Raw genomic sequence first — 27,213 nt, forward strand, 5'->3', positions numbered from 1 at the left:
TTACTCCTCTGCAGTCTCATAGGTACATAGGAATAGAAAAAGATGCACATAACAGCTTTATGACAGTGACGGTGTATTAATAAATACACAGACAAAACTCTTCCCAAAAACTGGTCTTTTCTCCCCTGGACTGCTGAAACGCCACACAAAAATACAGTAGCTCACATCCCATCTGACTGCCATTCTCCTGGGATGACCTGCTAGTGCTCAGATAAAGCTTTCAACATACAGACACACATACAGATTATTTACTGCATGACTTGTCACTGAGCCACACTAGTTACACATAGCACACATAACCACAATGCAAACCATTTCCTAGCATAAGTTCGTTCAAGGTCTTCGGTCTGTAAGACTTTTAAATGTCCATCAGGACTTGAAAAGAAGAGATGGCCAACCACCCTCAAACCAGGGAAACTTTCAGCTATCCCATGTAAAATTCTTCTTCATGCACCCCTGTGGCCACCAAATCAATTACACAGGAAGAACAACCTCTATCCCTTCCCGTATGGTTTCTGCAGGACCATTAATAGTGGTCTGGAATAATTAATATAATTAATAACCTCAGATTAGATCATATGTAAAAAAAAAATATACATTTCTCCTCAGTGCTTTGCCACCCATGTGCCTAGATATTGTATACACTGACGTCAGCCCAGCTCTCCTTCCATTTTGGTGTGTGCTACATTGATGTGTTGATATGAAAAGGACAGCTAAAATAGTATATGAAACTAGAACTCAACATAAAGTTGTCCTGCATAATTCATAAGCTTCAAGGAAAATATTCACAGAAACTTACATATAGTAGACACAGATTTCAGGAGGACTTTAAGTCTTCTAAGAATTAAAAGCATTGATAATGTAAGAGTGTGGCATGCTATCACTGCTAAGAGATTGTTCAAAGGCTTTTCAGACATAAAATGGCATAGTTGTTTTACCTGAAAACCAGGAAATGCTTGAGGACTCGAGAATCCTCAAGTAAAAGCAAGAAAACATTGAATCCAAGAGTACAAGTGCATCATACAAATTAACATACTTTAGACAGTCAGTCTTAATCCTATATAATTCAATTTCTCACAGCATTATTTATTAAGTTCTGAGGTTCAGTTTCTGTGAGAAGATAACCACACATGTTCCCATTTCTGATAGAGAAATGGCATAATGAAGGAAAAGCCTACCTGACCAAAGCACTTCTGGCATCTATCCACACTAAATGAACATAATTGTTGTACTGGAATAACCAGTTGCTGTGGCCATTCTGAAATACTGCATCAGTCTACATTATACTTACGTAAGATAAAAAATGGCTTAAATCCCTCAGACTGAAATGAAAATTTTGCTTTTTTATTGGGATCTGACTCCAAGCCATCAATACATTCTGTCATTCTAGAGGTGATTTCCCTACAGAATTCTTGAAAAAAACTGCAGAAATATGCATAAAGGAAGCGTCTGTTATAGTACATACTATAACAATTTCTAATCAGGATGATACCTTGCTATTGCAGTGACTGACAATTCAGAAATGCTCTAGATAGGTGAAGTACTCACTACGTGGCCTATGCGTGGCCCCCTAGGCAGAGTTGCAGAGACACATCTCAGAGAATTTTTCACATCAATTAAATTGCATTTGACAATTTGTCTAAAGTAATTTTGATGAAATTAAATATATTCCCTTACTCTCTCCTCTCTCTCTAGATGCACAGGTATTATAACAAGGAACTTGACCGTTTAGGCAAAAATATTTTACCTGAAACATCAGGCATGACTGTTTGGATACTCTTTCTAATGAGACTCCGTTATTCACACAGGTACTTTTTCTTTTCCTAACCTCTGCAACAAGAAATTATTGTTTTTTAGTTTAACTCAACTAGAACATTGAGTTGCCCTCAATGTCAAAGATTATACTTTAATTACTACAATTATTTAAACTTTAGTTAGAAAATAAACTATAACAAACAAATTTAAAGAAGTATTCATTTAATAAATCTGCATTTTATTCACGTATGAAAAGACATACACTATGAAAAAAGGATGAAAGTGCTTTTACATTCACAAGTGTAAAAGCATGTTCAGTTAGGCAACAACCTTTCCAACAAATGTTATCAATAAAGAGAAATATTCAGCGAATTCACCTTAAATTAAGATATTATGAAATGTTTAGAAAATTTATTTAAGAGAGAAGATTACTAAGACAAACAGACTTTTAAGTGTTTGAACATGTGTGCAAAATGCTGTACGTTTTGTACAAACATTCTCAAAACTTACACAGGCTAAGCTTTTAATGCTGTATTAAATCAACCTCCTGCTTCCTTTCTCATCAGTGTAGCATCATTGCACAAACACACAGTCAAAAAAAAAAGAAATATATAGTGAATTTTGCTGAGCAGTCACATTAGCTTCAAGAGAGGACATGAAATGAGGTATTCAATGAACAATCAGTGATTCTGAATTCCATAAGAAATAATTTTACTCTTATCACTAACAAATGCAGACCTTGGCATTCTTTTGCTCTGTATGGGTTGTCTCCTCACTCTGCACTTAGCTTAGCATCAGTTTCCCTTGCTGGAAGTGCTTATTCAGTTTTAACCTAATACTGATGACTGTTACTAAGAAGGCAGGCAGAAAAGTGACAGAAAGAAATGTAGCAGAAAGAGAAATAAGAACACAGAGCTTGAAAAAGATTACTCTCATCAGTGATGGAGATGAGAGTTACATAGCAGCTAATGAACCCATGCGACTTCCTGGGTGCCATCAAAGCCCGTATAGGTTTGAATGGAGAAAGCAGTTACCAGGAAACTGGCCAAAGAAAAGAAACACATTTGAACTCTAATGCTGCCAAGAAAGCAGTGCATGAAAGTTTCCCAAGGACTGATAAGCTCTAGAGACCAACTGTCCTGTTGAGACTGCAAGAGCTGATACACTTGCAACACTGACCGGCTGTCGGAAGGCCCTGAGGACACAAAAACATCAACCACAGGTTGTACAACTTGGAACCCATACAAGAAGGCAACGGCTGGTACATGCAAGCAAAGACTACGGCATCATTTACAGACTTGATGAGAGAAAGGGCCCCTTGAAGTTCTTCCTCAACACCTGCCCAGAAGCCCTGGCATGCCAGCAGAGCTCTCTGCCTCTGTGCAGACAGTCACATTGGCCTCCCACCACTCCTCCTGCAAAGTAACTATAACCAAGCATGTGAGTAAACTGTGTGAGCAAATAAGTACATGTGTTGGGTGAAGTATTATCTGCTATTAATAAGAATGGTTTTATTTACTTTATAATAGCTTAATGAATAAAAGGTGCCCTAAGCAACATTGATTGCGATTTGTGTATCCCCTCAACTTGTTCTTCCGTTAGGGAAAAGGGAATTTATAATACTGACAAAGAGCTAGTACAATGGCTGCTTCTGGAGATGAAAGCAAAAGAAGCACGATCTTAGTTGGCTACAGTTTTCCAGGTCTCCAGTAGACAAGATATTAGCCAAGAGTAAAGCTTGAACAGTGTGCTGGCATCCACTGAGCTCCAAGGAAAATGTTCATGCTGCCAAATGTAATTTTGCCAGCTGCCAGTAAGGCTTGGTAACTCCAGAGTCCTGTGACCTTGGAAAGAAATTAAACCCTTGCAGACACAAGGGTAGATTTCCACCAGAGAAAAGGGTGAAGAACAGAGGTAAAATAAAAGTATATTATATTGACAGAAGCTGCTTTTGTGGGGCAAACAAAAGTAGAGAAGTAATTTTTCAGAGTTTTGATTACTTGAATTGAAATAAGCTGCTGACTCAACAACACTGGCAGCAGATGCGTAAGACAGAAAAAGGTTCAGAGAGTTTGAGAGAGTAAAACACAAAATGTAGCTCCTTATTTTCTATTATTCATTGCAGATGGCTGTTGAATTGCCTGAGTGTAGGTAGCAAAGGGCCAACAAAAACCTGCAACTAAAACATGAACCTGTGTTCCCTACTCTTTCACTTTCATATCTATCTTGACCACATATGATTAGCATCACTGAACTGAATGATCTCAGGCTTGTTTCATCTCCTTTGAAAACAAGAACTGATATCATGCATTTAGCTATGCTTTCAAATGTGCCTGAAATTTCACCGTTCCTTTTTTTTTTCCAATCACATTGATAACACATTATTAACCATTGAAGCTACAATAGAGTAAATCTGAAAGGCAGATCTAGCCAAATATTAAAAATTTAAATGACTGTATTGCAACATATGTGGCAGCTCATCTATTACCATAGAATCATAGAATACTCTGGGTTGGAAGGGATCTTTAAAGGCCATCTAGTCCAACCCCCCTGCAAGAAGCAGGGACATCCCTGACTAGATCAGGTTGCTCAGAGCCCCATCCAGCCTGGCCTTGAACGTTTCCAGGGATGGGGCATATACCACCTCTCTGGGCAACCTGTTCCAGTGTTCCACTACCCTCACTGTAAAAAAAATTCTTCCTTATATCTAATCTAAATCTACCTCCTTCTAGTTTAAATCACTACTGTCGTGGTTTTGTTAGTGAGGGGGGGCCTAAGGTGGTAGCTTCTGTAGGAAACTGCTAGAAGTCGCTCCCCTTTCTTCAGTGGACTCGGCCGGGCCTAGGGCGGACCTGCTGCTGGCCAAGGCCGAGCCGATTGGTAGCAGAATGTTCCGTGATAACGCCTCTGCGATAACGTATTTAAGAAGGGGAAAACAGGAAAAAAAAAAAGAGGAGAGAAGATGTGAAGAAGCTGAGCGGGGGCAGAGGCGCAGAGGGGGAGGCGCAGACCTCATGGGCCTTGCAGGCCTCACCCTCTGGCCTCTCACCAGGCAGCTGACTGGGCCCGACTCGGTCCAGCCCGGCTGCAAGAAGTGGAAAGGAGATGAGAAGTGAATAAGATGTAACAAAAAAGATCCTGAGAGACATCTACCAGCCTGTTGTGAGGAACGGCTGCAGACGCCAAGGTCAGTGAAGAGTGAGGGGGCGGAGTAATGCGGCTCCTGGCCAAGATTCCCCTGCAGCCTGTGGTGACGACCATGGTGGAGCGGGTTGTCCCCCTGCAGCCCATGGAGGTCCACGGAGGAGCAGAGATCCACTTGGAGCCCGTGAAGGACCCTGTACTGGGGGAGGTGGATGCCTGAAGGCAGCTGTGGCCTGTGGAGGGCCCGCTGGGACAGCTGTTCTAGAGGGACTGCACCCGTGGAAGAGATGACCCACGCCAGAGCAGTTCCACGAAGGACTGTGGCCCGTGGGAGGGACCCCACGCTGGAGCAGGGGAGGAATGTGAGGAGTTCTTCCCCCGACCATGAAGCAGCGGCGTAAAACAACATATGATGAAGTGACTGCAACCCCCATTCCCTCTTCCCCCCTGTGCCGCTCGGGAGGGGAAGGTGGTAGAGATAATGTTAAGCTTGGGAAGAGGGAGGGGTGGATGGAGGTTATCTTGTTCTCTGTCTCATTATCCTGCTATTTGTAGTAATAAATGAATAGTTTTCCCCAAGTCGAGTCTGTTTTGCCCGTGACGGTAACTTTAAGGATTTCTCCCTGTCCTTATCTCAAACCTCGAGCCGTTTTTCCTTATATTTTCTCTCCCTGTTTTCTCGGAAGGTGGGGGGAGTGAGAGAGAGACTGCGTAGTCTGGTCCGATCGGGGCTGAACTACGACAACTACCCCTTGTCCTATCACAATAGGCCGTGCTAAAGACTTTCTCCCTCTTTATCATAAGCCCCCTTTTAGGTACTGGAAGGACGCTATAAGGTCTCCCTGGAGCCTTATCTTCTCCAGACTTGAACAGCCTCAACTCTCTCAGCCTGTACTCATAGGAAATGTGCTCCAGCACTCTGGTCATCTTCGTGGCCCTCCTCTGGACTCTCTCCAATAGGTCCATGTCCTTCTTATGTTGGGGGCTCCAGAGCTGAACACATTTGTCCATGACATTGTATTAATGTGAAAGGAAACAGCCTCACAATAAGAAAGCAGACAAGACTTTTTATCCTGTAGTAATATCTCAGCTACACAAGACTAGTGAGTACTGTGGGCTAACTCCTATTGTAACAATTATAGAAATGCTAGATACTATGAGTTGCAATTTTAACTACAGAAATTATATTCCTTTATTTCTCATTTACAAAATGTTTGCCATATATTAAATTGACTGTTTCTAAACTCTCCTTCATTTGCTCTTCTTAACTCTTTACTTCTTTTTCAGAAGACCGGTATCTTTTTCTGCTTGTCCAGCACTGTCTCAAATCTCTCTCCAGAGCAGCAATGATGTGTTGTGAAAGAGACTGAATCAAGTTAATAGCTGTACTTGCTACATTTATGATACATCAAAGAGTTGTAGAGGAAAATGCAACTATGGAGACAAATTGCTTCTTCATTTTAGCTCTCTCTCTTCTTTTTTTTTCTTCTTTTTTTTTTTTTTTTTTTTTTTTTTAATTTTTGCTTCCTGGATTGCAAGTCTTAATCCACTGAAAATCTGGGAGAATTCTCTTAGGGTAGTAGGAGTTCTATTTGCTTAACTCACATCAAATGCATGCCCTAAAACTGTACACAGAATTATAGAATAGTTTGTGTTGGAAAGGACCGTTAAAGGTCATCTAGTCCAATCCCCCTGCAAAGAACAGGGACATCTCCAACTAGATCAGGTTGCTCAGAGCCTTGTCCAACCTGGTCTTGAATGTTTCCAAGGATGGGACATCTACCACCTCCCTGGGCAACCTGTTCCAGTGTTCCAGCACCCTCAACATTAATTTTTTTTTTTCCTTATGTCCATTTTGAATCTACTTCCCTCTATTTTAAAACTATGACATGATAGAAATGAATACAAGTTATCACTGATTCCATTTACCTTTAACAAATGTCAGCAACAGATAACAGCAAACACACTGGATAAGCACTCAAAGGAATTTTTTAATAAGAATTGAGGAATCAACTGCAACAGAGGAATGAAAATACTAATTGTTTCTCTCTTCTTAAATCTTTTTATTATTATATTCAGATTATCCTGTTTAGCTTATTGCTTTTTAAAGTAAAGAATTCTTATTTCTCGTCTAAGATATTTTGCTGTGAATATACTCAAAATAAGTGAGTACGAGCTGACCTAGGACATGACTTAGTCAATCACACCAGTGCAACACTTAAGTGCAACTTGAATATCTACAGCAGATGCATTATCCATGCCCTTTCTTCATAGTTTATATGGAAAAAGAATAAAAAAATAATAAGCTATGAAAAGCCTCCTGCATCTGGAAACATCTTAACTACCTACTTATATCACCCAAATGCTCTCAAATGCAGCCACCATGATCAGAAAATGTTAGTGGCTTGGTAGAGCCATCTACTGATTAAAGAGAATAAAGGAATAATAGCAAATTATTACTTTCATCATGGATTTCAGATTAGGCAAGAAGCAAATATAAAAGGAGCATATCATTACTGAAAAAGGTAATTTTCAGTATGAAATTTGTTAACTACGGGTAAATTGAATAAAAGTTCTGGACAGCTGAAGCATAACAATGGACTGAATTTTAGACTAATACCTTGGTTCTTTCAAATCTTCAGAGTCATTTATCTAGACAAAGTAGGTTTTGCAGTTAAAATAACTTTTAATATGCTCTTAAGAGTCACAAAGGTTACATCACATGGCTTTAGGTAGAACACGAGACAGTCTGGTCTAGTGCATTTAGTACTTTCTGATTGGTGCTTCAAAGCTTAATAAGTGTTTTGTGTCTCTTGTAAAAGTAATGTTTTGATTTTGATAAAGTAGTGCTCTTTTTAAAAGACAAAATAATAGAATAATGAGCAATTAGTAATGTGCATTACTCCAGAATTTGTAATGCACTTTAAAATAGAAATTGTATATTTCAAAAGTTTGGTTCTCTAGTAGCACAATTTTTTTTTATGGACTATCACCGTAAGCTAATAGACACTAAAGGAAGATAAAAACAAATAATATTTTTTTTGCTTATAAAACCTTATTCTCTGTATTAAAATTCTGTATCACTACTTAAAATATAAGAGGAAGAATCATAAAATCATAGAATCATAGAATGGTTAGAGTTGGAAGGGACCTTCAAAGGTCATCTAGTCCAACCCCCCTGCAAGGAGCAGGGACATCCCCGACTAGATCAGGTTGCTCAGAGCCTCATCCAGCCTGGCCTTGAAAGTTTCCAGGGATGGGGAGAGTTTCCACCACCTCTCTGTACAACCTGTTCCAGCGTTCTACCACCCTCAGTGTAAAACATTTTTTTCCTAATATCTAATCTAAATCTACGTCTCTCTATTTTGAAAGCATTACCCCCTATCCTATCACAGCAGGCCCTACTGAACAGCCTCTCCCCATCTTTCTTGTAGGGCCCCTTGAGGTACTGGAAGACTGCTATCAGGTCTCCCCGGAGCCTCCTCTTCTCCAGGGGCTGAACAGCCCCCACTCTCTCAACCTGTCCTCATAGGAAAGGTGCTCCAGCCCTTTCATCATCCTCGTGGCCCTCCTTTGGACCTTCTCCAACTGGTCCATGTCCTTCTTATGTTGGGGGCTCCAGAACTGGACACAGTACTCCAGGTGGGGCCTCACCAGGGCAGAGCAGAGGGGGAGAATCACCTCCCTCGACCTGCTGGCCATGCTTCTCTTGATGCAGCCCAGGATGCAGTTGGCCTTCTGGGCCGCAAGGGCGCATTGCTGGCTCATGTTGAGCTTCTCGTCCACCAGCACTCCCAAGTCCTTCTCCTCAGGGTTGCTCTCCATCCATTCTCTGCCCAGCCTGTATTTGTGCCTGGGATTGCCACGACCCAGGTGCAGGACCTTGCACTTGGCCTGGTTGAACTTCATGAGGTTGGCATGGGCCCACCTCTCCAGCCTGTCAAGGTCCCTCTGGATGGCATCCCTTCCCTCCAGCGTGTCGATGGCACCACACAACTTGGTCTCAAAGAAAAGAAATGGAATAGGAGATAAAACAGTGGAGTCATAATATCTGATTTACTACATAAAGTTTATGCAAAAAGATGTGTTTTTAAAATTACCAGTAGAATATTGAACATAGAACTATGAACATAGTATTGTTAACACACATATCCAGATTAAATGGTTAGGAAATACAAAAGCTAACATTTCTACAACAATGTTACCTAGATCAGGAACACAGCAGCTTGTTTTCCTGTTTGTCTTATTTAAAAATTACTCTTTCATATTTTCTGTTTCACACTTCAGTGAAGTGAAAGGAAAAGGCAGAGGAAGGAGTTAATGATTTTATTGTCACTACTATTTGATTGAAGACCCTTTCCTATGTTAACAGAGCAGATGATAGATACATTTTGGTAACTGTTTCTTGGCAACAGGAAGGAAATTAAGTAACTTTTTTTTTCTTTTTTTTTTTTTTTAAACCCACAATGAAGCATGCAGATAGAGTTAAAGAGACCATAGACCTGTGGCCCTTTAAATTGTTTTGCATTTTCTGTAATGCTTTTCAGAAATATCTTGTTGTTCAAATTTTAATAAAATCAACAAGATTTTGATATATTTTGCTGCATCTGTGAGTAAAAGAACAATACTAGATAATAGATTCTGAATCACATTGCTTTTACAGAAAAAAAATGCTACCCATTCCGTGGATAATCACACAAGTTTGCCAAATTGTGTGGCAAGAAGAAGGTAATTCTTGTGAGCTGGACTTGCAAATCTCTGAGACTTTTAAAAGCAGAGAAGGATACAGTAATTCTTGACCTCGACTTAGAGTGCATCTCACGTGTATATAGCTTAGTTTTATTTAATGATGATCTTGCTGATGGAAGTCTTGTTTTGCTCTCTTTCAGCCTTTCAAAGCTAGAACTACCCAGTATTATGGACTACTACAGAAGATGCAGAGCACTGAAGAAACTCCAAACCAACCACTTGACTGTACTTAAAGAAGCTGTCCTGTGATATATCTAAACCACTATGTAATACAACTTATAATATTTCACATTGTCATAGACCCATATGGAGTTATGACTTATTTAACTGAATACTATTTGAACCAAAATTGGTCCAAGATGTAGAGAAAATTTACAATCAAAGTCAATTACTAATTGAAATAGCAATATCTATTCTTTTCAATTAAAGTATTTTTGACATCATTTCCATCTAAATTGCAGAGAAACTTAATATAATACTAATTACTATTAGTTTTTTCAGTACACTAGATGAACATGCCCTATTTCTCATCTTCTGAGCATTAATAAATACTGGATTAAAGCACTGTTCTAAGGTACTTCAACTCACTACTCTTCTACACACATATAGTTATGTAGATTAACGTACATTTCATGAACCGTGTGAGGTAACATATATGGCTTACAGAATATACTCAAGACACAGTATATTCAGTAACAAAATGAAATCAATCTTAATCATCTGCAAGCACAAGACCTCTTTGAATAGAGTCTTGTATTTTTCAAACATGAAGACAAAACCTCATTTGGAGTCCACAGTAGCATCTGATGCCGTAGTAGCATCCCCAACGTAAGAAGGACATGGACCTGTTGGAATGAGGCCAGAGGAGGGCCACAAAGATTATCAGAAATCTGGAGCACCTCTCCTATGAGGACAGGCTGAGAGAGTTGGGGCTGTTCAGCCTGGAGAAGGCTCCTGGTAGACCTGATAGCAGCCTTCCAGTACCTAACAGGGACCTACAAGAAAGATGGGAAGAAACTCTTTAGCAGGGCCTGTTGCGATAGGATGAGGGGTAATGGTTTTAAAATAGAAGGGAACAGATTCAGACTTGATATAAGGAAGAATTTTTTTTACAGTGAGGGTAGTGGAACAATGGAATGTTGCCCAGAGAGGTAGTAGATGCCCCTTCCCTGGAGATGTTCAAGGCCAGGTTGGATGAGGCTTTGAGCAACCTGATCTAGTTGGAGATGTCCCTGTTCCTTATGGGGGGTTGGACTATACGACCTTTAAAGGTCCCTTCTAATCCTAACAATCCTATGATTCTATCTGCTTTTCACTTAGCTAATACCCTACATTTTCCTCTGCTCTAAACTATCCATCCAGTATATGAAAAACATGCTATGACAGAGAAAACTTGCACTTCCAGAGTGATACATTAAGCACAAAACAGATTTTCATTTATTTTTCCTTTTATCTTTTGGGACATAAACAGCCATGTAATAACATTACTTGATATTTTTATTACTGCTATATAAACTGAAATACAAATAATGATTTCAACTTATAGTTCAGAGATGAAACAGCAAGTTAGTAGCTTAAAAAGTGATCGTATTACACTGTAATAACACTGCATTAAACATAAACATATGAGGATGTCTCAGTTCAAGAACTAAAGTTTTTAACACTTTAATGGTCCTTCATTAATTTGGCAAACAGCAAAGCTTTTATCATATTCAGAAACTTGAATGAAACAACAGCTCAGTGAATAGATTGTGATATTAAACCTAAATTTTAATACTAGGAAGATACTACTACTACCACAACTACTGATGTAGATAATCTTCAGCTGGTGGGCACAATTGGCATTTCTCCTTTATACACTCAACCCAATCCCAGATCTCCTGACGTAATGCAAATCTAATGGTTGTATCTATCCTTCTCCAGGAGACAAAAAAAAAAATGATACATAAGAGTGATGTAAATCAGCCAGGTGAACATCCAGCTATCACTTGAACTACAGGCTTATTTCAGTACTAGCTGAATAACATATAACTCAGAAATGTTTTTTTTCCTGCTCTTCTGCTCAAAGAAAGAAAGGCATTTCATTAGTCTGAAAGGGAAATTCTAGTGATGCCACATGTTAAAATACTTCGTCATCATTCCGTGCTACAGAAAAGCCTGCTGTTTGTCCTCACACTCTTCATGCAAGTGTGACTGTTTTTCTCTAGTTAACAAATTTTAGCTTGTATTAAACCTTATCAGTAAACATGGCAGTACTGCAAAATCAGCAATTAAGGCCTCAATAGCTTCCACCAATTAGAGCTGTTGTGTGCCAAGAGCTACAGCAGAGACAGATTGTGCACCGGGTTTATTAACTCATTCTTTTTGCAGTGGAACAGCTAAGTGCCTCTTTTCTGGCCACATTAAAGTAGGTATAGTTGTTTTACAGTGACATATGCCTCTGCCTTAAAAAACAAAACAAAGCCCCCCAGAAGGCTGTCAATTTTTCGTTTGGGAGCTTTCACATCTATACCAAAGTGACTACTGTCTACAAGCGAAGAGCAATCTGCGCATCGCTATACTTGTTGCTACACATACAGCGCTTCTTTTATTGGTTTCAATTTAGAACCATCTAAACCCAATTGTTTTTCCACCTCTCTTTGTACCTTCATCCCCTATCAGTGCTTTCCATGATCCCAACAAAGCTGTATAATACAAGTGCTCTAATGGGGACTTTATTCACATCAGTGCCCATTTCTTCATCAGTTTTGGAGGAGAAGGGAACTGTCACAATCAAGGTTTAGAAATCCATTTGCACAGCCATGATAGGCAGAAACGGATAATAAATTTAGATGGAGAGAAATCTTTCAGTGAAAAAAAATACCATGAGACTTTGAAGGATAGCTTTAACATTTCAGACATTAGAATGTAAGCTCTTTCAGGCAGGGACCACGATGCTGTTAGGCATTTCAATTCTCCCCAGCACAGTTCGACAATGATTAATTTGCACTGCAGCACTAGAAATCATGAACAATTATAAGCTGTGCTGCATATCTTCAGCACCTTTTTTATTTAAATACAGATAAAGAGGCAGGCCTACAAGAAACCAACCACATTATAAAAATCAGATTTCCTTCAGCAAGAGAATACATATTTAAGTCTAAATGTTAGAAAATGTAGTTCACTGCATATATCAGAATAACGAGAACGCAATATTAACAGCGATTCACATAACAGAGTGCATTTAATATGATCATTAATATTTCAGACTGATTTTGAAACAGAAGAAAAAAGGAGAAACCAAGATGCATATGTAACAACATTTATATTTCATGAACCTTAATTGCTGTAACTAGGGCACAGGGATTAAAGGCCTATGCCTAAGGCATCTGGTCCCAAGGACAAAATATTACACAAGCAATTCAATTTTTTTGTTTCAGAAATTGTTTTCTAACCCTCCTGATTTCTGAAGAAAAGCTGAAACACGAAATCTGAACAAAACCCATTTACATGGGATGCATTCCTAAAATTACTTATCTACCTAGAAAAACAATTCTGAAAAATGAAGAATCGCTCTATTCAGTTTAGTTTTTAATGGCACTTTCTGAAAATGATTGAACTTTACTTTATGAATCTGCCACAACAAAGGATTGAATAAAACGATCAAAATTTTCATTCCTGTGGTGAGCCCTGTGGCTGGCTCCTCTTTCACGAAGGTCTTTCCTCTGTATTTGTATATAAATTCACTGCAAGCCTAACTTAATGAACAAACACTAGGGATGATTAAACATTAAGAATCTCTTGGTAATTATGCATTGCTAGTTGAGCTGCTTCTGTTTTCACTGTTTCAGTCATGACCATCCTAAGAGCTATGCAGGCAGTTATTCTTTGTTTTATAGCTCTCTATAGTTTACTTCAAAGGCCAGCAAGTAGCATTCTCCATTTCAAATCCCCCAGTTTAACTCAGTTCATCTACTGTACATTCGGCTCAGCCGTGAGCATGAGCAAGAGTGCAGCTGTGGCACTACTGTGAGTCAGCTCAGGCCAATGAAGATCAATATCATTTACAACTTTTTACATTTCCTAGACTGAAAAGCCTGACATAACCAAAGGAGGTTGTATTTCTTCATATGCTTTTCTACTGACAAGTAGATATTTGGCCCATTAGCTCAACCTTTTTTAATTAGTACAAGTAAATCGATGAAGTCTATTAGGAAGCGTATCTGTCTGAGAACTGGTATTTACTCTTTCTAGCAATTTCCAGGTTACAGAAAGGAAAAGTGTTAATTTTGCTATCAGAAGATCAATTATTTATCTACAGGATGGTCTCTGAAATGTTTCAGGTAAGACAGAGGTGGGGAAAAAAAGGAAAAGGATTCTGAGGAACTGAACAAGAGGCACCATCACCTCACTACAGTTTTAAACTTATTTTTGTTCAGATTGCAGTGGAGGAGAGATTCACCTAGAATATTTCTTTTTAGGATGAATTAATATAAACTACAGAATAACATTATACAGAAACATAGTAGAAACGATAGATTTGTTTGTTCAGAGGAGAAAAAAAAATAAAAAGACCCCAGGCAAAAATTTCTGACATCAAGAGTTCTGGAAAATACACCTCCAAAACCATTTTGAAATGTTTTTAACCTCTGGGTTCTCCTAGGACATAAACTGCATTATGGTACGATCATGTCAAAATAACATGTCAAAATCAGGTCAAAAATATTTTAAAGTCTATAAAATACAGACAATTACTTTTCTATTTTCTCCTTCAGCTCAAGAAATCCCAAAGCAATACATCTAAACATTGTAGGGATATTATCATATAAAGGCTATTAGACTAACATTTATCCTCAAATATATGAGGCTCACCAGTACAAATTTTTGTCTCATTGCCCATAAATCTCATCTAACACCATTCCATGGCTTGTCCGCAGATTCCTCCCCATGTCTCATTGTGTGGCTTCAGTTTTCAAAGCATCTCAGACACCTGACTCCAGCCGTTTAACCAATGTTCTTCACTGGCTGCTAAACTGTTATCATCAGCTTCATCTCCCTTTCACAATTTGTATTATCTTCACCTCAAATGATTAATAAGTGTTTGAAAACAGGCATCTCTAATGATCCTCTACAGGCATTCAGACCTAATTCTTCAAAATAACCTGAATCTTCTGAAGTGGTAGTGACCCACCAGTATCTGGGTTGGCCTCTGAGTCTTGAACAAGACTTGTACCATGCAATGGCTTATATTCTAGAAATAGAGCCTTTCCATTAACATATCTACTCTACCTTTAAAAAACTACAGCTTTCTGCTTTACTAAGAATTCTGGGACCACAAAAGTAATTCCATTCCTGTTTTTCTGCAAAGACATCAAAATAGAGCAGTCTGCTTCCTTTCTTTCGCTCCTTATTCCTTCTGTTATATTTTTATGATTTATATATTTAATACATCTCATACCATTATCAGGAGTAATCGCTGTCAGAGACTGTGTTCCAATATGGCAAGTTAGATCTTAGAATTTTTTTACTCTGCTTTTTGTAAATCTCACTTTCACTAATTCACAACAGCTAAAATTTACACGCAAATGCAGGTTTAATGCTGAGAAAATTTTTGCCTGTTGCACAGCTTTTCCTGAAAAAATATTTGATCTTATGACTTGCCAGAAGCAATTAAAAATGTACCTACACAAAACAGTGAGATCTAATGAAAGGAACGATTACGTACACCAGAAACAGCTGATCTAGTTCACCTACATGTTCGCATTTACAGCAGAGAGTAGGATATTTGCCTATTTTTAACATTTCCCTTTCTCTTATTCTTCTTTACGATTGATCTAAATTGAAACTTTAATTATTAAAAAAAAATCAAAACTCAGAATCATTCAGTGATTGGAAAAATGTAACATGATGAAGGAACTGGCTTGCATTAAACACATTACTATCTAAGTGTGTTGATACTACATAACCTTAAGAGTATATTCAGCCAATACACATCCTATTAGCAAAGGCTACCCGGTATTCTTTCAACCTTTTGCTTTGAGCTATGACCTACTGAAGAGAATGCAAATCTTTCAGTGATTTCAAAAAGCTGCAGAAAAATGTGGGGTTTTTTTGGTTTTTTTATTAAAGGCAAACCAGCGTCCTGACAATACTCGCTACTACAAATCTTCTTCTGGAAGTGCTCATGCTAGCATTACTATTCTGAACAAACTGCAACTGGATTAACTACGTTTTTGTTTTTTTTTTTTAATCTTCATATATTTATTTTCAATAAATGTTTCTGTACTGCTTTTTTATTGCATATATTGTGTAGGTAGATTTCCTCAAGAGACAATACATTTGCTTATCTGTAGACCCTGCAAGTGGACTCAACTGATTCACCCTACAACCTGCACAAAGTCCCACAGACCTTCCTCTATGGGACCATGCAAATACATGCTCCCTGCACTGAGCTCTGAGATACTAATGGGTAAAATGCACAACTTAAGGCTAGGTATTATTATTATTATTACCTAGCAGAAAGTTTTACATAAGCCTAGAGGGCAGGAGTTTTCCAAACTGTTATAAAAGGTATACTCTTCCATAAAAAAATTGGAAATGAAAATACTCTGATACCTTCTCAAAATCTGACCAGTGATATACTGCACTAGGAAAGGAAAAAGATGTTGTAGTAACATCTCTAACCCTTTCCCCTTCTTAAAATAAGGTTGCCGCATTGTGTGACATGCATTTGACAAATATGACTAATTTGTGCATGTCTGTGGTCAGACATTTACATTCACAACGGCAGACCAGCAACCCTAGCATTATAAAATTGTCTTGTGGACCATATTCAGCTCTCAGAATTGTTCTGCCAGTTAAGATGTGAATAAAGGTGCCTTTAACATTTTAAATGATATCTACTTTTAAAAATTAAACCATTCAAGACATTAGAGTTTGTGCTACAGTTGTGTCTCAAATAAAGCAAAAAAGATTTAAGTCCTATCAAAGTTATTGAGTTCAGACTTCTTGCCTTCCTATCAGTGACATCTGTTTCTAAGATGAAAATTGATGAACAATAGTTTCTATCAGCAAGATGTGAGGGGAAAAAAAAGCAAAATATTAATATTTATATACAAAGAAAGTAAATATCAGATACTTGAACAAATCCTGACTGTAAAAAGAGACATTTTACAGAATAATTAAATGAGATATATTTTCCTGTCAAAGAAGTCTTCATACAACATTAAAACAGACAGTGACCCTGCCTGACCAGGGTGGTTGGACCAGGTGATCTCCAGAGGTCCCTTCCAACCTCAACCATTCCACGGTTCTGTGACTCAGACTTTTAAAAATAAATACTGAATTATTCCAATATTTTCTATACAGTGCTAGTACCTAATAACAGTTTTGATCGCTATCAGTGCTAGACAAGCTACATATTTAAAATGAGAACTTAACAAGAGTTTATAGTTGAAACAGCAAAATAAAGAAGAGGTGGATGAAAAGAGATTCTACTCACTTTTCAGACAGAAGACTTAAGCTCAGAAAGCCTGTTTCCCATTTACACTAACAGCATTCTTCACTACACTGGCAGCATAAGGGGCCTTAATGCAGCTTTAAATTTAATTCATGTAGTGCAGTGGGCTTAGTATAATTGAGAATAAAGCTGAAATGAATCAAAGTACTCAAGATTACAAATTATATCTCTGAAAAAAAGACTAAAATTGAACTCTTCTCATATACAGTCCATCATGTAAGCACAAAGATTTCTGTCTTCTGGAAAGAGGTTATTTCATTAATGGTGCAAAAAGCTCCATAAACCTTACTGTAGCTTAAGAAAGAAGGACTACAGGGAATAAAAAAAAAAAAAAAAAAAAGAACTTCAGTAAAATATCTTTTATTTTACTACCCTTCTTGTCACAACTATGAAAAATTAACCTTCTAGCTTTGTTGTTAGGATTCTGTTGTTCTTTTATATATACTCCTATATATATATAAAATCACATACACAAATGTTTTTGCTCTTGAAAGGCAAAAAGCAACATTGCATTTCTCCTCACTCACAAAGAATTTTTCGTTATGTATTTGTATCTCTGTAATTCCCAGTCCTTTTAACATTGTTAATAACAGTGTATACAGATGGGAGTTAAAAAACCTGTAACTTTGAGAATAATAATACCAAACATCAAATACTTTGACACTCAGAAGTCAAGAAATGTACTCTTAGATATGAAACTTAAGCCATCCCAGGCAAAGAGTCTCAGTCTCTCTCAGGCAGCAGGTAAACACCACGCAACTTAAAAGCAAGAATCACTAAGATATGAGTAGACAATTTGACTAACATAGTATTTGGCCTTGCATAATTGGTGGAGAAAATGACGTTTGTTAAGAATGATATTATATAAGAGGCTGGGGACCTTCAGTACCTGCTACAGAAGTCAGAGATCCAAACGTGTCTAGCAGCCAAAAGGACCACACATTGAACAGCTCTAGCTTGCTTTCGTTGTGCCAAAAAATCCCAGTTCTTTTTCTGTTCTCATATGGAAGCTCTACAACATGCAGAAGTGTTCACAGAAACAGTTTAAAAGTACAGTTTCAAGAGGAAAAACAATTACCATACAGAGAAAGTATTACTATTCTAACTGCATCAACAAAAATTACTTTCATCAGCAAAACAATTTCATTTGAAAGTACCTTATTATTATCGTACTAATTTAGTGATTAATAATTTAGTATATTAACTTCAGTTAAAATGGAAGTTTCCTCCATTCTTAGTTAAGCCTCATATATTTTATCTTTTCACATTCTCTTATCACATTTGAACTAGATAATATATTTACTGCATCAGGTAAATACTTTACTAATGACTGCATTATCTACAAGTAGTCAGATAAATAAGAACAAAAATTAAAAGTAAATGTAATAAATATAAATTATATTTATCATAATAATGCCTAAAGGGCAATCAAAAAATGTAGTTTCCTATTTCTAGGTGCTGTAAAAACTAATAATTATGACTACTCCTTCAGAAACCCCTTTTTCATTATTATTTTGTATAGCTTCACATATTCTTTTCTCTTTGCGGGAAAAATAAATGTTTGTATGAGAAAAGAGAGTACACCACTTCACTCTGAGGGCAGAGAATGCCGGTGCAACAGTGTCTAAAAAATATTCCAAAGACAAAGAAGAGCGTATTACCAGTATCACGAGCTTCCTGCTCAAAAATGGCCCTAATTTCATTCTACAGCAGTTGATACTAAACTTTGCTATTAATTATTTTTGCAAGGAACAGGCAAGGGAAACATGTCGAAGAGCCTTTCCTCCAGCAGGAAGATAGTGTGTAACTTTTTTTTCCCCAGATCTAGTCAATGTTGTGTGTTTCCAGTTCCTCACGGACACGTTAATGAGTACAACCTTTCCAAAGTTCAGTCCAGATGAGCTGAAGATGATGAGAGTCAGTTGGGCAGCTGAACACCAGAGAGAAGTAAGATCTATCCTTCAAAAGATTTACACACTTCCATTAATTATCTTCCTAATTTATGTCCATCTGTAGTGAACAGCAATTCCTCCAAGGCTCCACTTGCATGGTCTTGTAACCTCTCAGTGGCAGTGACACATTTCACACATTACAGTCGTTAAAAAGCTGCAAAACTGTTTTGTGGTGGAGTTCACAGAAAGGAAGTATATTTCATCAGTACCTTACAGATTGCATTAATTACTTATTTAATTTCTAAGTAGAATTCAATATTAACATTTATCTTGAAAATACTTCACAGTTTTAGCCCCAACTTTCTGAACAAGACTCTGTCTATCCTGGTCAGAAAGTGTACTCCTGGAGTCAACGGATCCAATTCTCCAACCAGCTGAAAATCTCACTATTTGGAAATCTCTTTACTTGCACCAGGTTTTCAGTTCTAGTGGTTTGCTAGCTGCACTAAGCAATCATGCAAATTTTCTTCTCAGACATGATGCAAGGGTATGTATTCTGGATAGTAAAAGAATATTAAGTATTTACGTGACACAAAAGTGTTAAGATACAGTCACAGCAAACCCTACTCTCCCTCAACTCTTTTTTATAAGTTTGCAATTTTGTCCTACTGTGTACAAACTTTCTTCACAAGATTAAAATATTTTCCTTTTTGTCTCTGTTCACCTTACTAAAGAAATTTCACAGTACTATGTATTTCATCTAGAAAAAGTTTGCAACAAAATGATGATTAATTACAATAATACATGAATAATTTTTTTATTCTTAGAGCTGCATTGCAAGTTAAAGAGTTTAAAAATATAAAATGCAGCACAAGGTTTACAATAATTATTTTAAATATAATGGATCTGAATGGCTACAGTAGTAGTCACAGTAGTACCCACATTTTGTTTCACTAACATATTATTAATTTAAAGAACAGTGAGGGATATGAATCAACATTCATACATATGAAAGTAATTTTCACCTGCAACAAAAAGAATATTTTAAATTGCTTGCTATGTCTGCATATGAGTATATTAACTACATCATGACATTTATGAAAAACTGTTCAACTAGCAGATCTTTTACTCAAGCTAAAATAAAAGACAAACTTTCCAGGTTAATGTAGACCCAAACTCCTTTATTTTCTTTAAAAAAAGTAAAAAAAAAAAAAAAATAAAAGAGCATTTCATAGGGAGCCTTTTTAGAAATTTCTCATTAGTACCTACCTAAAATGCATTCTCTATACATAGTCATATATATAAATGTATAACTAACAACTGATTCACATATGCTGTTGCCTGAATATGTTGTTGCCAGGCAACCCCTATAAAGCATTTTGCACTGCTTGCAAAAATCTGAATGAATGATTCGAAGCGAGATTATTTCTAAAAAACCAGGAAGAAAACTCACTACTGAAAAGACATGAATAATTCCTTGGATTCACAGAGAATGTTCCTTCCATAAATACCAATTTGAGAAAGGATAACTCCTTTGAGGAGGATTTGAAGGGCATTTTACAAGGAAATTCACATTCTATGCATCCAGCTAATGTTCCCGCTTGGACTCTGAACCAAAGCCACCTAAGTTAATGGGTTCCTTTAAATTGACTTCAAAGTCTTTTCATCAGGTCTTTAATGTCCATCGTAGGACAAAAAAGACAGAATTCTAAATGAAAAACCAAAAAGCCATCACTTCACAGGAGATACAAATAAACTCTCAATAAAATTTTACCATCTCACAATATGCAAGTGAAAGAGGTCACATCTACAAACACTATTTTGTGTAATTGTCACAGAGCTAAGGTATAATCTCACTGAGGCAAATGATATTACACACATGAGTAAAAATAGAGGCATCTATAATCCATTGATAACATGGATGTGGTATGCTATCTGCAAAAGAGAAACTATTTGTCCCTTTAAATAAGTGCCATCCATTACAAAACTAATACACCTCTGGCTACCAGACCTCTTGAGAATCAAGAGATGGAAAAGTACATCAAGAAAAGCAACTGGGCAACACAGCAAATCAGAAATGCCTAATACAAGCCTGACTCACAAGTTTCTTTAAACACAAACACTAGCATAAAAAATAGTTGGACTTTTTGTTCCTGTTTACAATGGCTGCAATATATTTCTTTCCATTTCCTGTACAATATGCTTAATCAATAAGAACCAGTCAAAAGCTCAAAATGATTCTTGTTTCCATAATGACCAAATTGGAAATCCATACATTTTTCACTTAATTCTGCAAATCCATTCATGTACCTGTAGCAAGAAAAAGTATTAAAAGCAGCAATTATTGGTATTTTAAATGATATTTTCAGTATTAAGTAGGAAATGTGACTAGATTCTTTAACAGATTACAGTGAAATCCTTTTAAATCCACATCTGAGGTTGTCTAGAACTAGTGTGAAAAAGGAACTCCTTTACACAGAAGAAATCTGGTATCTTGTCAGTCTAGAGCTTTATTAAAATTAAAATAAATTCATTATAGATAGGAATTAAGTTCCTAAAGTTTCACTTGATTCATTTTCATGCTCTGCGATGTAATCCACAGTTGAAGTCATCCACCAGGATGCAGTTATAAATGGCAATTTTGGTGCTTTCAAACAAGCTGACCAGATTTCCCCTAGATAATAACATCAAATAATCTATGGGAAGTATATTCATTCTGGGCTGCACTATTTGCTTGGGCTTTTTCATTTGTTTGTTTGTTTCTTAGAATATTCTAGGCAACTCAAAGAAACAGAAGAACCTTCACTCTGCCCTCTATATTCATCATGACCCACTTGCAAAGCTGCTGCAATCAGTCACTGTAATCTCAAACTCAAGGCATTTTGCAGATGCCTTCGTGTTCTTAACCCTAAATATATACACAATATCAATTAAATGTTAGGATTTTGTAAAACATGTACTGCACTATTTCAAGAGGAACCAAACTGCAATCAGAGGTTCATATTCATAGCGTTGTTAGTGCTGATTGACTGAAGACAGGGTTAACAGCAGAAGGAGAAATACTATGTTCATTTCCAGAAAAGGTACCTGTAATGATCTAAAAGTACGGCTAAAAATAGGAGGGTTTATATGGTAAAACTTCTCATTTGGTGACTAAGAGCAACCTGTTATTTATTACTCAATCAAGACTGACTGGCAGGTATAATTTTCTCTTCGAACAGCAGTATTGGAGTATAAGCTGAAGCACTCACATGTGGAAACACATTAAAAAAAAAAAATCAGTATTTATTCACTAAGTGGCTAAAAATTTCCATTAGATAGGATTCTTTTGCTCTGTGTTCAAGGCATGCAAAAAAAAAAAAAAAACAAAAACATACAAACAAAAAGATTATGACTTCTAAGATTGATATGGGTCAAAACAAGACTATCGAAGTGACACAATGCTCATTTTTAATTAGACTTCCTAATGTGACATCAAATTGCTCTTCTTCTAAGAAACAGCACTTCAACAAGGCATGAAATCCTTGCAGCTTAGTTTATTAGGAGGCAACAAAGGGATTCAATCTGCTACAAGAAAGTTTCAGCCTATGAGCACAGCCAGCGCAGTATAAAATTGTGTCATATGAATTTTAATGCGACACAAGTATGAAAGATTCCAAAAGAACAAAGGCAGCACAGTCCTGTTCCATGCTACACAAATGACCTATTCTGATCTGAACAGCACACCACATTACAATCAAATCTATTTCAAAGGAGGGTCACACAGGTCAAATGTAATGGCTGCAAGAATGAGGTATTTCCTTTATGTAGTATTAGAGAAAAGCAAAATATCAAACAGAGCAGGAATGCCAAAGCACTGAAGAGAAAGGCATATTTAGGCTGCAGGGAAACAGATTTTTAAAATACGGGTTTAATTACAGTTATTCTCATCAACTACAGTTTCTGACTTGCAACGATACCCTGATGAAGATGTCACGTATACATGTGAGATTGTCTACTATAAAGGCTTTAATATATATTTAAAATTGCAAGACACCTTAGAAAAGTTTTATATACAGCTCATGCTTAACAACAGAAAGGAGACAGGTGAAGTGGTCTAACCAGCTGGGTGTCTCTTGGTGGCCTGATACCTCCATGGCAGAAATCGTGGTCTTCCAAATGGAGGTAGGTGTCAGATTCCAACAACAACAGAGAGGCTGGTGAAGCTCCTCATTTTGGCAAAGTGACTATCCAACCCTACATCAAAAGAAGCTACTTTAACAACATAAAGATATCACAACAATGAGGTCTGCTTGAAAATACTGAGACTGTCAGAAAATATACAGAAGCATATTAAGATGAAAATCCAGTGGCAGATGAGCACTTGATGACTATGGTGAAAAAAAAGCAAAGTCTTGATGGTCAGGTATCATTAAACAAAAAGTGAGGGCAAATTGTCACTACTTCTTGGCGTGTGTTCCCATCAAGACTTAGGCTACATCTAGGACTTCAGATAACCTCTCTGACCAGAATTGCTCATTGATAGCAAAATAGCTCTGAGGTCTGACCACTCGGTTCAGAATGGACATTTGCCCGTCCTCTGTGACTGGAGACAGCACTCATACAATCCAGTTTGCATGCATGTGGGGAGTAGACAGTAAAGTAAGGTATAGCCATAGTAAGTCAGAGGTAAACATGTGATACTTTGTAAAAAAAAAAAAAACACATTCATATAGAGTTTCTATTTTACAAAGTACAAAAATCAATAAAAGGAGGCAATCAGAAGATGACTTATAACTTGGGTTTTTGAAAACTAAATTCTTGGAAAACTGAATTCTTCCAGAAAGTTCACACCAAGTCAAAGGTTGTTGTTTTGTGCTTTTGTGTTTTGTTTGTTTGTTGTTTTTTTTTTAAATAAAATGAAATATGCTATCTGATATTGCTCTACAGTACTATGTCACTCAGTTTTACCTGAAACTTCACAGGCTGCATTATACTCAAGTATCTTCTATTTGACTCCCAGCCAGGGCTCCCTCACTCACAAAACAAGACAGAATAAAAGCTGCACTGGAAGAATTTCTGTAATGAGTTGGATACCAGCCTAAAGGTTCAAATCAGTTTTATTGCCCAAATCTAGCACTAAAATCCGTATTAGTCACCTTGGCTCTCCAAGTTATAATAAATTACTTTTTAGGAGACATCAAAATATTCAAAGAATGTAGACTATTATGACCAAAAAAAAAAAAATATCAGTAACTTCCAGTATATAAGAATGAAACATATCCAGCAAGAGATACAATTCTGTTTACGTATTTCAAAATGATCTTAGGCTTAGTTTTCAAAATCCATAGCTCTCTTCCCACCTTTCAGTATTTTTTGGAGGTTAAAAATATTAATTTGTTATCAGACATTTATGTCCCTGAAAACTGATGTATTCACCTACATTACGAGAGCACTAGTGTAATTCATTACACTTTGGTCTTGGAGACAGACATAACAGGAAAAAAAAATACAAACCTTTAATGTTTCACTTGGTGAATAAAAATTGCATTAATTTAGAAATTCAGTCACTAGAATCCAATTAGCTATGGATATATACACATATATTCACACTTTTCAACCATCACATCTCATTTGAATTTTGGTGTTATTTTCCATGTAATATAATCCATTTCACATTGTACTTAATAGATTTATTCAGATGTGCATTCCCATATGTCATATTTAAGCTTATACTACCACCTGCCTGAGGCTACGTAGTCTGAATTGTCACCCCCACACACCCCTTTAGTTGAAGATCCTCCATAGACACTGTATGAACTGCTTCACTTCTGTTTAGTGTAGAAGTATGATAATCATTTTGACCATGAATAATATCCATTCCAAAAAAATGCAGTTATATGTCCCCCCAAAAAAAAATCAGAGTAATGTCTTCAAAACAAGATATTTGAGCTACTTAAGACATGCTGCAATGAAATATCACTGTCTTTGTAATTTCATTTTCTCAAGGCAGCAAGTATCATCCAAGATTACTGTAATATGAACTCTACATTTTTTGCATATACGCTGTACACATAGGTATGTAAGTGTTCGCATATACAGAGATATGCATATACATAATTTCACACTTAAAGGACTCTGAGATACCTTCAAATATAAATTTGCCAATCAAATAGATTAACTCTGCCTCCAAATGCCAGCATCAACGTGATGTTATACCATCATCTCACTGCTTTACGTTGGGTCCATCTAATAACACTGCTGAGCTGGGAAAAAAATGATGAGCAAAGGTTAAGCAGAGGACTGCAGAAACAAACTAAGGCTTAGAAATTGCTTCTGCAGATTGACTAATGCTTGACTGATGCATGGAGTGACTCTGGGGTTGCAAAACCATTATTAAGAGCATTCATTCTCTTTGGATTTACACCATCTCTCAAACATTTGGAGTTGGTGCTACTAAAGGATTTGGACCAAACTCTTGGTGCTCTTTTGGAATTAACATCCCTGCCAAGGCAGTGAAGCGCTCCAAAGGTCAATTTGTGGTTAGAATCCCACCATCCCGCATTCTGTGTCTGCAAAGCACAGCATCTGGGGGGGAAGGGAGAAGGGGAGAGGAGGAGGAGATAAATATTAGCACTGTGGTAAGCTCGCAGAGCATGACTTGGAGGAGGGCACATTTCACAGAGCCCCTGCTCTGTTAGGTTTCGGAAGAAGTAGGGGGGAGGCTGCCTGCCTTCCTGGAGGGAAGAGCAGGTAAGGACTCTCCACTTCTCCACACAGCCAGAGAAAAAAAGAGCAAGGTGAACCCAGGAAGAACCCCAGCCCTCCTCCCAGCCAGGTGTGGTCTCCAGCCCACAGGGACCCTGGTCTTCTGGGATTACTTACAGCATCAGTAGCTGTGCAAGCCAGCCGAGGCCTTGGGGCTTCCAGCTCCCCAGAGCCACCTCATTCCCACACACACAAAGGGCAAGAGAAAGCCCAAACTGATGAGTCCTGGGAGCGCCTGAAGTTTAGGAAATCCTGGCCCCTGCCTGCACTCTGCTCCAACTTCACTGTCGTTTCAAGGTTTGCTGTACCCCATCAGGGAAAGTGCCCGTGGCCAATCTCGTAACGCGGTGTCATCTTCGGCCTCGCAGAGCATCCCGGGCCACCCTCAGCTCAGAGGCCGCCTCCAGTTTTGATCCGCCAGCCTCTGCATGTGCCTCTCGGTTCATGCGGCTGTCACCCCTTTCACTCCCTGCCTGGCCCCCGGCCCGCTGCAGGCTCCCCTTCCTCAGCCCCCCATCCCCTCGGGCACCAGCCCCCCTCCCCCCTTTTCCGTTCCTAGGCTGCTCAGGCACCAGTCCCCAGTATTTTCAGACCTTGCCCCGACTGAAGACATCCCTTTCGCAAAACAGGAGAGGGAGGAAGGGAGGGAGAATCTGTGCCCAAAGTTTTCACAGACCCTGCCTGTGCCTTCCTCCCCGCACCTAAGCCCCTGCCGGAGGCAGCAGGGCGAGGGGCAGGCGGGGGCAGGGGCGGGGAGGGACGCCCAAGGGGGGTGCCTGCCCCGGCCTGGGCTGTGGGACTGGGAGAGGACGGAGGGACAGGGCGAAGCTTTCGGCGGACAGTGACGCTGGAAGGCGCTCGCTGAGAAAGAAAAGAGGAGTGGCGCCGTCCCGGGTAAAGGCGAGGGGAGAAGCCGGCTCTCCCGGAGGTGCAATGGCAGCGCATCCCCACTGACCCCCACGGGGAAGGGACCGAAGTCCGAGCAGCAGCAGCGACAGCAGCAGGTCGCCGCGCCCCGCGCTGGCGGCCCCGGCCCGGGGCATCGCCGCCCCCCAGGCCGCCCACCGGCCGCCAGCGCCTCGCCCCCACCGCGAGCAGGGCCGGCGAAGGCAGAGCTCACTCACCCCCAGCTTCCTGCTGCGGATTTTCACGTAGCCCTGCTTGACTATATCGTTAAAGTTGGAGGCCATGGCCAGCGCTGCCTGCTTCCTCCCCTCCGCGCCCAGAGTCCTCCTCCTCCTCCTCCTCCTCCTCCTCCGCTGCCGCCGCCGCCTCCTCCTCCCCCGGGCCCTCCCGGGTGCCGCCGGCCGCCGGCTCCCGAAGGCGCCTCTGGCATCCAGGCAGCGGCAGGCGCCGCGCTCCGCTCCGCTCCGCCCGGCTCCGCGCTCCTCCCGCGGGCGCCGCGCTCCGCTCCGCGGGAGACGGCCG

At 38.8% G+C, this 27,213-nt stretch overlaps 1 protein-coding gene across 1 annotated transcript in view; it reads right to left on the minus strand.

Annotated features, from left to right (window-relative positions):
• DOK6 (docking protein 6) overlaps positions 1-26,981 on the minus strand; it is a 262,700-nt gene extending 235,719 nt beyond the window's left edge. The window contains exon 1 of the mRNA XM_086742170.1: positions 26,910-26,981. Coding sequence (XP_086598296.1) covers positions 26,910-26,975 — 66 coding nt within the window. The 5' untranslated portion in view covers positions 26,976-26,981. The remainder of the gene's footprint in view (positions 1-26,909) is intronic.
• Positions 26,982-27,213: the final 232 nt, after the last annotated feature.

This window comes from Chlamydotis macqueenii, chromosome 2 (genome assembly GCF_036417535.1).
Source record: "Chlamydotis macqueenii isolate bChlMac1 chromosome 2, bChlMac1.mat, whole genome shotgun sequence".
NCBI classification, from domain to species: Eukaryota; Metazoa; Chordata; class Aves; order Otidiformes; family Otididae; genus Chlamydotis; species Chlamydotis macqueenii.